This window comes from Apteryx mantelli, chromosome 5 (genome assembly GCF_036417845.1).
Source record: "Apteryx mantelli isolate bAptMan1 chromosome 5, bAptMan1.hap1, whole genome shotgun sequence".
NCBI classification, from domain to species: Eukaryota; Metazoa; Chordata; class Aves; order Apterygiformes; family Apterygidae; genus Apteryx; species Apteryx mantelli.
This window is the reverse complement of record NC_089982.1, coordinates 10246357-10261913: the sequence shown is the minus strand read 5'-3', so window position 1 is coordinate 10261913 and position 15557 is coordinate 10246357. Positions and strand designations below refer to the sequence as shown.

The 15557-nt window shown below is 43.5% G+C and overlaps 2 protein-coding genes across 8 annotated transcripts in view; both read left to right on the top strand.

Moving 5' to 3' along the window:
- The window catches only part of MTHFD2L (methylenetetrahydrofolate dehydrogenase (NADP+ dependent) 2 like), a 45220-nt gene extending 40099 nt beyond the window's left edge, over positions 1 to 5121 (top strand). For 2 of the 3 annotated variants that reach the window (XM_067297472.1, XM_067297471.1), the window contains 3 exons: positions 2097 to 2217; positions 2982 to 3134; positions 3448 to 5121. In XM_067297472.1, coding sequence (XP_067153573.1) covers positions 2097 to 2217; positions 2982 to 3134; positions 3448 to 3502 — 329 coding nt within the window. In that variant the 3' untranslated portion in view covers positions 3503 to 5121. Of the gene's footprint in view, positions 1 to 2096; positions 2218 to 2981; positions 3135 to 3447 lie in introns of those variants that run through there. The other variant, XM_067297473.1, reaches the window with a different exon arrangement.
- EREG (epiregulin) overlaps positions 4762 to 15557 on the top strand; it is a 32261-nt gene continuing 21465 nt past the window's right edge. For 4 of the 5 annotated variants that reach the window (XM_067297479.1, XM_067297481.1, XM_067297477.1 and 1 more), the window contains exons 1-3: positions 7276 to 7357; positions 7841 to 7949; positions 15094 to 15246. The gene's annotated coding sequence lies outside the window, so the exon portion shown is untranslated. Of the gene's footprint in view, positions 4783 to 7275; positions 7358 to 7840; positions 7950 to 15093; positions 15247 to 15557 lie in introns of those variants that run through there. The other variant, XM_067297478.1, reaches the window with a different exon arrangement.

Sequence of the window (15557 nt, the reverse complement as noted above, 5' to 3'; positions counted from 1 at the left end):
AAGGCTAAGGGTGTGTCTGCCCAATGCAGGGCTTTTTGGAGTAGAGATATTGCGCTGGTTTCAGCATCTGGGGGCAATCTAGCAGTGGTAGCGTAGAGCTGAGTTGGGAGATGCTGCATGAAATTCTGGTTTGCGAGCTGTTTGAGGCATTTCTGTGCTGCATTGCAGTGTGTTCTAGAGATGGGGCCTAAGTCTCAGCACATCCTTCAGTGTATATATATTGCCACTTGATTAATAACCAAAATTGTGGCTGCATTATTAAACCAAGACTGTGTGTAGCATTATGTTACCAGGTTTAGGGCTGCCTTTTCCACAGGGTGAAGAGGAACTTGTAAACTTTTTTCTCAGCCTAAAGAAGTTCTCTTTTAAACGAAGGCATGTTTTTCTACCTCAGTAGCTTTTCCTGAGAAAGAGGAGTAAGCCCACATACTCTTTGCAGGAAGAGGACTTGAGTTGTTTCTCATTCTCTCTATGTCCCTTCACAAGTTGGGGGTGTGATTTATCTCTCAGAGACATTTTAGAGCACGCTGCTTTCAAAGTGATATTGTGTGATCTGAGTAATGGTGATAGCCTCAAACCTCTTATGTGTCCAAACCATTTGATTCACAGATGGACTTGTGAAGCGCCCTAAAATGCAGGCATATGGGTTTAGAGTAGAGTAGCTGTTTACCATCACTTGTCAACTCTTTGAAGCAGCTTGCATATAGGAAGAAGAAAAGCTTGCCTACTTGAACACACAGGGGAACTCCTGCCATGAAATGACTCCAACTGGAATTTGGTCAGGAAATTGGGGGATTGATGTTGTTCCTCCTGAGAAATGTGTAATGGGGTCTTGAGTTGACCACAGCAGGCCAGGACAGCCTGAGGCTTACATCTCTGACAGTCATTCCATCAGCTTAGTATCTCTGAACCTTGATTCAGTGCTTACTCAGAAAGGAAGGTTTCTGCTCACTGCACTATTGTTTAGTCACTCTGAGCAGATATTGTCACCTTCCTGCCAGATACTATTTTTCTTGTGGTCATAACTGAAAGCTGATGTTGACATACACTCAGTTAAGAAATCACCTCTAGACATCACTAAAACAGGCCCCTGAAATAGTAAGGCATTGCTTCGACACTCCACCCCATCAGTGATTACTCTAACTGGGGAGAGAGACCAGTTCAAACAGATACTCCTTTGACTGGGAAGCTTTTGAGCTTTCGCTTTGTTTGCCCCACCCCTGCTCCCGTGACACATTGATGCTTGGCTCTGCACTTCTTCCGCACCCCAGGATACATCACTCCTGGACTCAGGCTCTGCTCTATCAGTAGATAACACTGATCTAAGATCCCAAAGAACACTTTTGACTTTTCTTTTATTCTCATTTCAGCTTTTGTGATTGGGAATAAGCTAGTCATTTTTCTGTGCTTTCAAAGCAGTAACATGCTTACTGACTTGGAGGCATATGATTTTGTCCAGTTTTAGAAACTGAATAGTCATGGAGCTGCTTGCTTTTGGATGGGGAGACCATTTGGGGAATTTTGGGTGCTTATAAACATAACTGAGCACTCAGCTAATGTTAGACCATGCAGACCGGATAAAGAGAGCAATCCCATCATTCATAGCTCAGTTGTAGCTGCAGAGCTGAGGGACAGCAATATAAGAAATGCAGTAGTCTTTTGCCCTTTGATGGGGAAAAGAAAAAAGGAATTAATCCATCATTTGAATTCAGCCTGGGAAACATACTGAGACTCATTCAATGCTATCATTGCATCCTAAACCCCTGATGTTCCTAAGGACTGATGTTCTGACGGATTGCAGGTTGGATAATGCTGATGTTATGCTGGGGTCAGTCTTCCAAAATCTTTCTTATACATGCTCCTCAAGAGGAAGTGCTCTACTTAAAGTTTATATGTTTTTTCTCTAAAGCCATGCTGGAATGTCTAAGAAGCTCATTCTGCTTAGCAGTGTCTGAACTGGCTTGCAAGATATATCACAGTAAATCTGTGTTAAGTGTCTTTCTGCAGTCAATGTCTGTCCATCTTGAATTGTGAAAATATTTTCAAAATATATGACTTTTTTCAAATATAACATGGCATTTCTTTCCCTTTCACAGTAGACTACACAGAGCAACCGAGGCTCTTGAAGCTTATGCAAGCCTGTCTTGAAGAACACCACAGCTATTGTATTAATGGGCTCTGTGCTTTTCACAATGAACTGAGGAAACCCATATGCAAGTAACGAACACTGTTTATAAATATACTTCTTAGAGAAGTAGAAACAGTAGCGCTGTTTCTTTGTCTGCTACGCAGTATTAATGTAATGTGACTACTTTTTAGCAGAGCACAACTTCTAAGTGCCAGTGAAGTACTTGCAGGCTTAAAGTTTGGCACATGCTTGAGTGCTGTGCTGGTTCAGGACTGTTAATGAGACAGTAGTGCCATGCCAGTGTAATACCAAGGAACGGAGACTGAAAATACACAGCTTTCTAAATCGCTGATTTGACAGCGTCTCAAGTCACAACTGGTGCTAGAGTTAAATGATTAGATTTTCACAGGGTGCAGTGAAGGGGGCAGGAACTTCAAAGAAAGCAGCTGCAACTCCCTTTTTCTGCAGCTGCTTACATACCAAGCCTGGATCTTGGTATATACCTAGAATTTTCTAGGTCCATATTGGGCAGCTTCGGCCATGGCAGATGTTACAGCAGCTAAGGATCAGCAGAGCACAGTGCTCTTTGTCCACACCCTCTCAGATGAGGGTATGTTTAGACTGTGTTTGCTGCTGCGACTATAGTGCTTGAGCTAGCTTTAAACTAGATAGACTGGGACAACTGGTAGTCTTGGTGGAGTGAAGAGGTTCTGACTGAGCACTAGATGCAGCCTATCCTACTTTAGACTCGCTCTAAATTGTTTAAAACTGATCAAATCCAAAATGTATTTCTGGAATATAAAGCAAAAGAAGTTTGGTGTATAATTTAGTTTGGTGTATATTTATTTTGTAGGTGCCTTGCAGGTTATAATGGAGAGAGGTGTGAACACTTAACACTAAATTCCTATGCACATAATTCTTACGAACGCTACATTGCTGTGGGAATTGGTATAGGAATACTGACCAGTGGGATACTTGCTATCATCTACTGCTACGTAAGAAAGAGGTACGGAAGACGGGTAACCTTTTGATTACTTTCATCTGAATGTTTGTGGGGAGGAAAGCTGTGCAGAATTTTATCAGGGAACTGGGAGTGTGTTCTTGCCTCTGTTATTCATCTGCTGTGTGATCTTAAAATAGCTGACACTCGATTTCTCTGCTTTCCTGTTAGCCAAACGGGTAAAATAATTGTGCGACTGCCCAAAACATGAGTTTCATTGAGGCTGCTTAAAAGAGTTGGGCAATTACATTTAGTTCTGTTCAGACTACTGTGGTTTTAGACTTATCTGATTGAAATCACATCACATTATCCATTTTAGATGCAGAAAATTGAAATCGCCTTACAAAGTCTGCCTGGGTGAGACTGCTTTGTGAAGACCTGGCATTGGGACACTTACCAACTTGCCTGTAAACTAGAGAAGGTTCTGACTTGGGAGGCCATCCCGCGCCATCTAACTGGTACCCCAGCCTCACTGATGAGGTGAGATGAAGGGAATGGCACAGCAAGTGCATAAAGGAACTCCTGCAGAACTGACGGGCTCCATTCGCTTTTGAAGAAAGATTTCCTATCTTTAATAAAGGTTGCTATATGAGCAGCTCGCATCAGCTGAGGATACTTCCAGCCTTCTCAACGCTCTCCTGTGGCTCACATTTGCTGAGGGAAGGACTGATTTGTTTGAGCTGTTTTCAGTCATTTCAAGCCCTAGCAGAGTGTTCTGGCCTGGTCTTCCTCCCACCCCTCCTCCTTTTCTTTATTTTTTCTGTCGGAAAAGCACAACCTGTCTCACAATGGAATTGTTTTCTGAACATCACATGCTGACAAGGAGCCACCTGGGTTCTTCTTTCACAAGCTCTGCTGCATACGTGTCTGGATCAACAGCCCTCTTCCAATACTGCAGGTATCTCCAGTGGGCTAAGCAGAGTGTAGGCTTTCATTGCCATATGGACAAAATTGTAAAGCACTTCAGACTGGGCAAAATGTATGGTCCTCAGAGACTTACATAAAAGTAAGAATAAAAATTAAATAGTTTCTGGAAAATCAGATCATGAGATCTCAGGGCATTGCAAGTTCTTTCAATTTTGACAAGCAAAGAAATTAGACATCTTTATCCAAATGGATACTGAGTGTACTCACTGACAAAGAACTTTACTCTTCCTTTACATCATATAGCAGCTCATCAGAGTCTCAAAACCTTCAGGCAAAGCATTGCCTTCCTGGACCATGATTTCAGACTAAGACTCCAGTTGCTAGGGAAGCTGAAATTTTGTTATAGAACTCCAATATAGTTCTGTCCAGGAAGCAAACTTGCTCTGCTCCATTCTCACAGTATATGCACAATATCATCACTGAAATAAGAAAGAAATGACCATAGGGATTTTGTTCAACCCTGGCCAGACAGATGACTTATTAGATAGTTAGGGTTTTGGGGGTGTTTGTTTGGTTTTTTTCCATCTTGCCTGTGGAGAAACACCAAGGCAAAAGGAAGGAAGAAAATTGGCTCTGAAGACTGTGGCACTAACTGTGGCTTCTCACTGACATTTGGAGTATTTGCCAGTGCTGATGAGACTGGCTCCAAGAGATTTTCATTTCAGCTACTGCACATTATAGACACATATCTGCTTTGCTTAGTCATCTACAAGAAAGAAGCAGTTAGGTACCTCAGAAACCCTTGGCATTTGTATGGGTTAATGTAGGCTCCTGAGTTTAGGTGCCTTGCGGAAAACTGAGTTTTTGTTATGTGAGTTCACTTTTAACAAAGGATGCATGTCATCTGCTTAAAAACCTGTGTATTCATGAACCTTCCACGGTAATGGTGAAATGTGTATGAATGACTGGGGGGTTGAAAGGGGAAAAGTGCATTTAGCACTTCAGTGGTCTGATAGAATTGGCTTCTCACACAGGGGGCTCCTGGTCAGTAGCTGAGTTGTCTCAGCTCTAGATTGACGCAATAAATAGTAGCGTGTCACGCACTGGTTGGTTGGACTCCCTGTGCAACAGGCAGGAGCCGGCAGCAAGTGCATAGACTGAAAGGATTGTTGGTGAGGAGCTGGATGGAGACACGCGCCAGTCCTTTCCTCTTTGCCTTGACATGAGCATTTTGCAAGATGCATTGAATTCATTTCCTAGCCCTCAGTATATTCATTTTTTTCCATCTCAAGATAAATCTTCAGATCTGTCTTGTTTGTTCCTTTCCATTCTCGTGCCCTTCTTCTTTGTACCTGCCAAAAGGCAAATTCTGCTCTCCCTATTTTGAGGTCAGCTTTCAGTAGTTGCCCTGATGTTTCTCTCATATATAATATGGTGAGAATACAATTAGACCCTAATTAAAATACACACACACACCTACCTCACCCACACTTGACAGACACTGCATTGAAATACCTATTAAAAATGTGCATGTAGTCAAGAGAACATGGGTGAGAGATTTTTCTCATCTGTCTCCCATAGCTAGATAGACCAAAGGAGAAAAAGCCACAAAACTTCTGGCATGTGGGCGGATCTCCTTATCCGGAGAGAGTTGTCTCTTCCTTATACTCACACTGTGAGTGTTGCGTTCAATTCTGGAGGAACAGTCCTTGGACAAAGAAGAGGCTATTTCTTGGAGGAGACACCCACAGTAACACAACTTTTTCAGGGCTTCAGGAAGTACTTCCTGATCACAATGAGGTGCTGTGTACCAAGAGAAGCACACTGACTTTTTTTTTTAATGGTGGTTTAACATGTAAATGTTTGGAGGCCCAAAGACACCTAAATTGTGAGGTGTTTTACCAGTTTGTTTTCTGATCCAAGGCAGCTCTGGAAAGGCTTCCTGTGAAAGTTAGCTGTGATTTTAAGCTAATTGAAGAAAAGCTCATGAGTGAAATACCAGATGAATCCATGCCATGCAAAATGGGACTTTGACAGTACACATGTAGAAGGAGATGAAAATGGAAGAACAGAAGGAGGAAGAGAAAGGTGGTCTTTGCTTTATTTTTCTGTTTTCTTTTTCCAAGTGGTATTGAGGCTTTCAGAAATGGGTTCCTCACCACCTCAGTGCTGTATCCTCTAGGTACTAAAGCATGATGCGTGAGCAGGTTGCCATCTCCATAGACATCTAGGGCTGGTGGCACCAACACAGATGACTGCTTTCTCTGTCGCTCACCAGAGTGTTTACAGGCTGTAGCCTGTGTGGGAGAAGAGTGTTGTCACTGCTGTTTTAAGGGATTTCGTCAGGCCCAAGCTGTGTTTGAAGCATCACTGCATGAATGAATCACTCAGCTGTTTCATGCAGCAACCCTGCCAAGAAAGTCTGTGCTGCCTCAGATTGCTTCGTGGAGTCAGCCGTGCTGAGCCCTGCCTTGATAAGTGACAGATGCTACGGGGCTAGTATTGTGTGTTGCTGCTTACAGGGTAGAATTTCTTGCAGAACTGGCAAGTCAGAGGATCAGGATCATCTTTCCTGGCTCATTTGTCAGGCTCGGACTCCTCCTCTGATGGCATAACGAATGGAATGACAAAGTTGTTCTTCCCAATAACTGCACATGCAAAAAACCCCCTGTAATTTCATGAGGAGACCCTGTGTGTGGGGGGAGCTCCAAGGCAGTCCTGCATCAGGGACGCTGCCTAATTAGAGCCAAGAGAGAGACACTAAAGACATGGAGCTGCCACTCTGAGTGACAGATCACTTGCCCTGTGTCTCATTCTGGCTGCTGGAAGCCAAACTGATGTGTTTTCCTGCAGTGCATCTCTCAAGACTAGCTCTTTTTAAGCCACCCAGCCCCTCCCCTGCTTTGCTGGCATCTGCCCTCAACATCCATTTGTACTTTGTTGCTAATGCTTGACTGTGACTTGGATACTTTCCCTGAATTTGATTTCCATTTTCTGCTGAGGTGCATTGTGTGGTCCACAGTTTCCCTGATCTCAACAAGGTCCTTTTAAAATGACTGGATACAAGGCTGTGGAGAACATGGCTGTCCTTGAAAAATGCTACTTTTAATCTGGGGTGGAGATGGATCAGTGGCCGATGTTTGGAGCACGCACGGTCCCTGTGAGCAATGAAAATTGTCGTATTGCTTGCTGGGATGTGCTGTTCATTAGCAGCGGTGCCTGTGATCTCACATGTCTGCATCAGCAGTCTGAGCTGCAGAGGCATAGGAGCTGGCCCATCTAGTCCGATAGCCAGTCAGTGACTGCAGACAGTGCCAGAGGCTTCTGAAGAAGGTCTAAGAGATCTGGTGGCAGGCAGGCAGGTAGGAGACAGTTTTCCCTCAGAGGTTTTCTCTAATCTTCCGTAACCAAAAACACGGTTTGCGTAATAACACAGCAGGGTTTCTGATCCTTCCCATTTATTATGACAACACAGCTGCTTCTTGTGTGTGTTAAAAGAAAAGCCTGATTTGTGTTAATGTGACTAGCACAAACTAACTAGTGTATGGTCTGAGCATAAGTACTGGGTTGTGTCCAAAGAACCAACTGTGAAACTGCTTACTTGCCAGTGGCTCTTCATTTCCTGAAAAGTCATTTGACTCTGAGCAATATTTCATACATTTCTGTCATTCTTTACACCTGTTCTGTGTTTCACTTCATTTCCGGTGCATGAGATACACTGCAGTTGGAAAAAATCCCACAAGCATAGAGAAGTCTAACTTTACAAAAGAATTAATTTAGTAATTAAGTTTATAATAGCTCTAGTTACCCCTGAAACTCACAGTCTTTAATGAATTTCTCTTTAGAGCATTCCTGTGAAGCAAGGCAGTGCTTTGGGGATGATGTGCTGAGGAGAACTAAGACCTAGAAGGATTAAGGTCACATGAATGTGAGACATCAGGGTATCAACTCCAGGTTTGTAAAGCCTTTTCGTAGTACTGTAGCCAAGACCATCCATCTTCACCTTCTAGGTCTGTTAAGAAATGGTTAGCTAATAGACTCGCTAGCAGTGTTTAGAGAGAGGAAAGAAGAGAAAGTGCCATTGTTGATAGGGTGAAAGTTGGAAGACCCCCCCAAAAAAAGTTTCCTTTTGAATATTAACCTCAACTCTATATTTTGTATGACATGAAGACAAGCCTTTTTTTTTTTTTTTTTTTGAATGCTTTTGGAGCTGTTCAGAGAACGATCATGACAAATTGTAAGTACTTGAAAAATGACAGTTTGTGTGGTATAGATAAATAGTCTGAAGGTTATATACAGTTGACTCTAGCCCGTCATGGGTAGAGTCTTGAATAGTCCTATTTATTTCAGTGGCTCCTGACATGGAAAAGACCTATTTCATGGCAGTAGGAGAGCTGAGTGCAGCCCTTTGAAAAATAAGCATGAAAAATCAGGAGTGGAGGAAAAATGGAGTGGCTGTTGCTTATGTATCAAGATGTCTGGTAGCTCAAAGACATAAGTGAGTAACCGGACCTGTCAGAGATACTGAAAGTGCAATCTGCACAGCTCAGTGCTCTGTGGCTGCTCTGCGTTTCAGAGCTCTGAGGGCATCTGCAGTGACATGTGTAACACGCATCATGTCTTTAGCCTTGTTATAAAGAGGGAAACACCTGTAGAGGTCCCTATTGTATCAAAAATCTGGGGAATTGCTTGGGACTCCCTCTTTATGACACAGTTAAAAAATTGCAGCTACTGATTAAAGCTCAGTGTAAGTAGTCATTAATAATCATGACAACAATAAAGTCTTGTACTGTGACTAGACTTGGGGCTGCTCCTACTCTCGCTGAATTGAATGAGAGCAAGGGCAGGCTCTGTAAAAAGCAGCTCTTAGCAAGCTGAAGGAACTGTCATAGCACAGTTGACACCACTGGCTTGTGCAGAAGAGGAGAATGTTTATTGTGGTATTGCTTGGAGCACCTTTGGTACACGCTGTACAGATGCAAAGAGGGAGACACTGCACCTTGGAGCTTACAGCTTTTTAGGCATCTCACTTGGTTGCTGGAGTTAGAAGCTGGGGCACAGACTGTTTTTGATTGAGAGAGGTGTTTTGACCCAGTTCTGTATGCCCATTGCCTGCATAGGCAGTCAAGCTCCTCAATGAGTCATTTAAGTTAGATATGTATAGTTAGAAAAGGTAAATACCCCTTTTCAAGGAGACCAGATGAAACAATGCAAGAGGAAATAGAGGCACAGAAAAGGGAAGTCACCTGATCTAAGTCACACGAAGCCTGAGTTTGGTATAGACCCTGGATCTTTGGTCTACCCATCCAAGACCTGGGTGACTGCTTCTTTTCCTATCCGCAGGCCAGTGTTTTGCCTTTTTACTCATGGGAAGCCTCAGTGGAGGGCAAAGGCTGGAAAGAGAACAGAGGATAACTCCCTGCCGAGGCAGGGTTGGGGATTGCTCCCAGTTACACAGGTGGCCAAAATCATTTGTTAGATTGGTTGAATAAGACTCTCAAAGACGATTTAGGATAAAAACTATTTTAAATGCTCATTCTCTGACACAGAAGGATCAGAGGTATCTAAATCTTTTTGCTTCCAAGTCCAGCACTGAATCACATAAAAACTAATTTTAATGAAGACTGTGTTTTGAATTTACCTGGTGAAAGTATGCAAACAGGTTTCCTGCTAATGATTCCCTATCTACATTTTTACCAATATTTTGTCCTTTCCTTTAAAAAGTAAAAATATAGTTTGTTGTACTTTGAAGACTTGGTATTCAAACCTCAAGCTGTGTGTCCTGATTATGACTGACCGAAATATGGCACGATGATGTTGCCTTTGGCTGATCGAATAAGTAGGGAATTATTTCTAAAACACAGGCAGATGTGTGCAAAGTTGGTGTTCACTTTTCCCTAACATTGTTTTATTCCAGTGAATTTGAGAGCTCTTGGAAAGCAAACACAGAAAATATAGAAAGAAAACATATTGCAAGTCTGAGACAGGCTCAGTCTAGGTGCTCTTCATTGCTAACTCTGTGACAAACTTGCAATTACTTTCCTGGTTTTACTTTAAGGACTGAGCCTTGGTATTAGCTGGGCAGAATTTGTCTCTTAGGACGTGAACTAGCTCCCAAGATATCATCAAGGCTTCTTGATTGAGGTTTGACGGCTTGCTGGTAGAGAAATATTCAGCTCTGCCTCTCACAAGCCAGGACATATTGGTGTGGGGGACAGTGGGGATTGGGAGACAGCCTGAGGTGGCCAGTGTTGAAAGGATTTGTGTCTAGGAAAGGTACAATGTGTCTATGAGCCTGGAGTTCAGCACACTCTCCTGCTGCGCAGGGGTTACAGACCTGAAGACCTAGAGGATAGCTGTTGCTATTGCCAGTTTATCTGCCATATCTTTCTGCTTCTCATGGCAAAAAACTGTGTTATGACGCTCCCAGGGATGGGAGCACTAGGGCTTCATTGCTGTTGCTTCATGAAATAAATAAATTAATTAATTAATTAAAAATAAAAATAGAAAAGGAAAAATCCCAGAACTCTTCCCATGTCAACCACATCCTAGATGCTGTGGAAAGATGCCTCTCAGTAGCTCCTTCTGGAAAACAGCACAACAACCACGGCTGAGACATGGGAAGACAGGTCCATGCTTTGCAAGAGCATCTGACTAACTCAGCCAAAGTTAATTTGTTTGACATAATTCCTGTACATAAGACTTGGTCTGTTTGTGTAACATTGTTAGGGCAAATCCCATGATGAACTGCATTTTATTGACTTCTACCAGTCATTTGATAGAGACCAGCAGCAGATTTGAATATGACCACTATTCCAGGAAGCTCTCTAATAGATACTAACTCAGAGTTTAAAGGTTGCTGGGCAACAAATAGGCCTAGCAGGGAGCTGTGACAGCTTTATGTAACAGGGAGGATCCAGGCACTTCAGTGCATCCCTGCTCTGTGGGCCGGGCAGCCCAGCAGCCACCTCGCAGATGGGGGAAGCGGCCTGAGGTGACTCAGTTGCAGGCAGGGGACAGTGTGGGGGCCTTGAGTGACAGGCCAAGCCACACGGCCAGAACATGAAGTATTTGGCTGATAGTTTGTGACTTTCCCCCTCTTATCAAGGTTACTGCCTCATGCATGCATGTCTGTTTATTGGAGGGATGCTATTAGGACAGAGCAACACAAGGAGGGCCCCCAAGTGGCCTTGTCTGTGTTTGTGCTTTTCAGAAACTCGTAGCATCTAAAGCATAGCTGTTGTCAGCTGCTGGGGACTCTGCTTGAAAAGAATATGAGTCTTTGTAGTGCTGGTGCAGCTCTTGGTGGTCTCTGGCAGCTCAGTCTGCTTTCTGTGTCTCTAGCAATGTGAGCACTAAAACTCAACAGGCTGGGATTTGTTGTTGATGTAGATACAGGCAGGGGAGGGATAGGAGCTGCTGGCAGGAAAGGGAAGGCAGATGCTGCAGTTGGACTTCTGAAGGGGATATTGCCCTGTCCAGATGAACAGGACTAATTTACGTATGTGTCGGTCTCAATCCTGGCTGCCTTCAATGAAAACAACTTCACTGATGCCAGCGGGGTTGTGTTGATCTGTACTCGCTGAGGGAGTATCACACCCAATTAGATAGATTGAGGCTAAAGCATGATGGTTTCTCATTTTCCAGTTAAAAGGAATTTTATAAATCCAGTTGCCCACAAATGATTTCTGTAGTGTCTGCTGGCATTCTCAGAGCAGTCCCTATTCAGGCTGTCTGGGTTTACTGGAAGGAACCAGCATACTGAAATGCAGGCAGGACTCCTGAGGAGCTGAAAGACAGGAAGTTCTGTTGCCCTTTCCCCTTGCCTTGTTAATACTTCTCTTGACTTTTTTGGTGGCACTTTCTTGACTTCTCGTGTGCAAATGTTTGAAAGTTCTCTTCCCTCAGGCACTTCTCAGCCGTCTCCTGAATTCCTTCTTCCATCACTAACTACTTTTCCATCAAGATTACAGCAGCAAAAAATGTTCTGTATGGCCTGGGTGCTCCCCTGTGCATGAAAAATGTGTGCTGGAGCCAAGAAACACCAGGAGTTTCTTCCTGATTGTTCCAAAGAAGAATGGGGAGTGACGCAGGCAGAGGGCATGACCTTACACACACATACATACACACACACACACACACACTCCGTTGCTGCTCTGAGATCTGCACAGAAACTGCCATGACCTCAGCAGAATCACAAGGAGTTTGGGGGTAGCCGGGCTGAGTTCTGTGGCCTCGCACACTCCTCCTGATCCTTTCTTTCTAGTCTAGCATGGTTCCTTTCAGATCCATCCTTCTTGGCCTACCCAAAATAGGTGTCCTCTCTTTCCACCAAAAGTCAATGCCTGGATGTGGCTCCCTTGAACAGGTAGTGGGGGGAGAGTGCAAGGAGCAGTTTTGTCCTGGTGTGCCCCACTGGGTGGAAACCCCGAGAGGTTTCGCAGGGTGGGGAGGAGAGACAGAGCACACTGTTCTTGCTTTCTTCTTCTGTAACCTGTGGCACGTTCACACTCATTTGACCTCCTCTCAGTTCATTTAAGCAGAGGGAAGATGTCCCAGTGTGAGATACCAGTCTAAGCTATTCCAGCACACTCTTGTGAGTCAGGCGCCATATTGAACTGCAGCCTGGTAAGTCTTGAAAGAGGTATTTAGGATAATTCTGCATAGGGTTAGCTTGCTTTTTTTTTTTAACCATTAAGCATATGTGAAGCGTAGTTACTTAATGTGTACACTGAAGGCTTTTTAAGAGAATTAGCCATAAAGTAGAGATCTGAGATTTTCCCATTTAGCTCTGGCCTAACTCCAAGCCCTGCTGCAGACTATAGTAAAATCTTCAATGACTTCAGTGGTTACAAACTTTGGCTACTTGTACCATCTGAGTCATAGGATATTTAGATATTTGTGTGTTTTTGAGTGCCAAGTTCCCATTTGATTTTCTAGTAAGAAACATGAGAGCAAGATGAGAGGTACAGGCCATATGCTATTCAGTAACAGCAAATCATAAATGTAAACATGCTCTGTTCTAATATTATTAGAGGCTTGAAAAGCCTCTGGGTGGGGGAGAGAACTCAAGGCTATTTGACTATATATGGACACAGTCTGGACAGAGCCTGTTGAAATCCTGGGCTTTTTTCCATCAACTTCATTAAGCTTTGGAGCAGACTGCAAGTGGCTCATGGTTCCTGTGACATAGGAGAACACGGGGGCATCTGTTGTGCTCAGGCCAATTCTGCCACTCCTGTTCATGCAGACAAAATTATAGCAGAATTAGTGTTCCTAGTTTTGAACAGTGACTTGTGGAATACTATCTGAGGATAGTGGGATTTAGACTTTGTGTACTTGCAGAGGATTTTTGTACCCACTGTCCATCACTTAAGTATGTTTGTCATGCTTAGCATAGGATTTCTGGAGATAGTGTACACTGTCCATAATGCAAGTGAATTTCAGCTTCTCTGTACTATGTTTGTATCAAAAGAAAATATTACACAGTCATGAGCCAAATTCCCTTTGTTATCCAAACATTTGAATATGTTTGTTTAAAAATGTGCATTGTTTTACTGTTATTTGCTAACTGTTCTATAGTCCTTGATTAGCAACAGTTTGGTCTTTAGACGTTAACTTGTGTGTTTTTATGAACACTGATACTGCTGTTTGAAGCAGTGCTCTGGAGCGACACTTACAGCAACCGAAAAAAAGAAAAAGAAACAGAATACACCACAAAAAGGAACTTTATGTGTCTGCTACCACACACGTACAATTTCTTTTATGCCAGATCATACTTTCTGTGCTTTATTGCTAGCTGACTTGGAAATACATAGACATTGACAGAGGCACCTTGTATTTATGATAGAAAATGTCTGATTTTAATATACATGCCCTGCCTTGTGCTGCTGCAGAGCTGAGGCTCTGATTTAGGTGTCAGAGGTTTTGGAAATTTTGAACAGCAAGTTTGTCTTTTATTTCTCACAAAAATCTCTGTGTTAACGCAGAACTCAAGTCCTTGCATATCAGCATATGTGAAGAAAACCCTGCAGAAAACATCCCATTATCCTTGAAAGAACTTCTAAAACCCACTGGTTTGAGAGAGAATCGGGCTCATGTGCACACTGCCGTGTCCCTCCAAAACCCCGTGTGAATGCTGGGAGCATGGGGGTCTGCCAGAGAGCAAAGGCAGGTCCGCAGGCACAAAGATGCGAGACCAGGGCCTGTGCGTGGAGTAGCTCTTGGGATACCATAGCCCAAAGAGTCCGGTATGTGTGTTAGAGAGGCTACAGCCTTTGGTGCCTGTGTGAGGGCTTAGCCCAGTCCAGTATGCAGAAGCTCTGTCGTCATACGTCTAAATGTTGTAGTATGGGATCAAGGGTAAAATAGCACAGGGACTTGATGGCATTGAACAGAAAGGCACAGAGAGCTGTATATCCAAGGCAGTGTGGAGAAGTTTCTGAGTATATGTGGAAAAGCTTTCAGAGATTGTTTCTGATTAATAACTCTAGTTGTCTGTGCATCAGTGTTACTGGAGAAGTTGGTGATTCAGAGAATTTCTCATATTCTACATTAAATCTTTAGTCCTTTCCACGTGTTAAATTCCCCCAGGGATTATGGCCCTATACAGTATGCAAAATGATAGCTTAATAGAAATAATATAAAATTGCAACTCCATATGATTTAACACAGGTAACTTCCAAAGAAATCCAGGCATAGGTTTTCACTTGTCACAAGGTGTTAGCTAGTACAAAAGAAACTTGCACCTGCTTCAGGAGGTCTGCTATTTCAGAAGCTTGAGCTCAAAAGTGGGTCCCTCTCAAACTATGGACCTTCTAAATCCCGTGTTGCTTTTGTAAGGCAACAAGCTACTTGGATACAAGATCTGAGCTGCAAGGTACTTGGCCTGTGCTACAAGTGAGGCAAGCAGCAAAGGGAAAAAAAGCACAGTTTGATTCTCTGAGACCACTATGCGCAGCATCCAACATGTCCCAGCTTGAAGAGTAAATAGGCCCAAGGGACAGAGTGGTTGTCACATTTGGATATGATGACCAGACATATTTGCTGCTTGTAAATATCTCTTATTGGTTAGTTTTAAATGTTTGTCTTTCTACAGCATGAATCTGGGCTGTAGCACCAGGAAAAGGAGTCTAGGAGGCAGCCAATGCTACTCTGACTCCTGGTCATAGAGGAAGTGATCTTTGAGAAGGGCAGTAGTCTGGATCACGGGAGGCGCAGGTGCACGTCTCTGCTCCAGCATGTGCACTGGGTAAGTTGCATATACTGTGTGTGCCTCAGTTCCCGGTCAGAGAAATAGCAAAATAGCTACAGGGATGCCATGGGGATAAATGTATTAAAGACTGTGAAGGCAGTTCATAGGTACTGGAGATGGTAAGACAGTGTTTTGTTCTTATGTTGTGCTTGGCATCAGTAGATCTAAAAGCAGCACCTCCCTCAGCATGAACTGTCGGGGAAGCAGCCAGCAGAAATTATACTGAGACTCCCTGGCCCTCACACTGCAGAGAGGGAATGCTTCTCTGTCTCTGCCTGTGCTGCTTGCCTCCCTCAGCCCTGCCATCC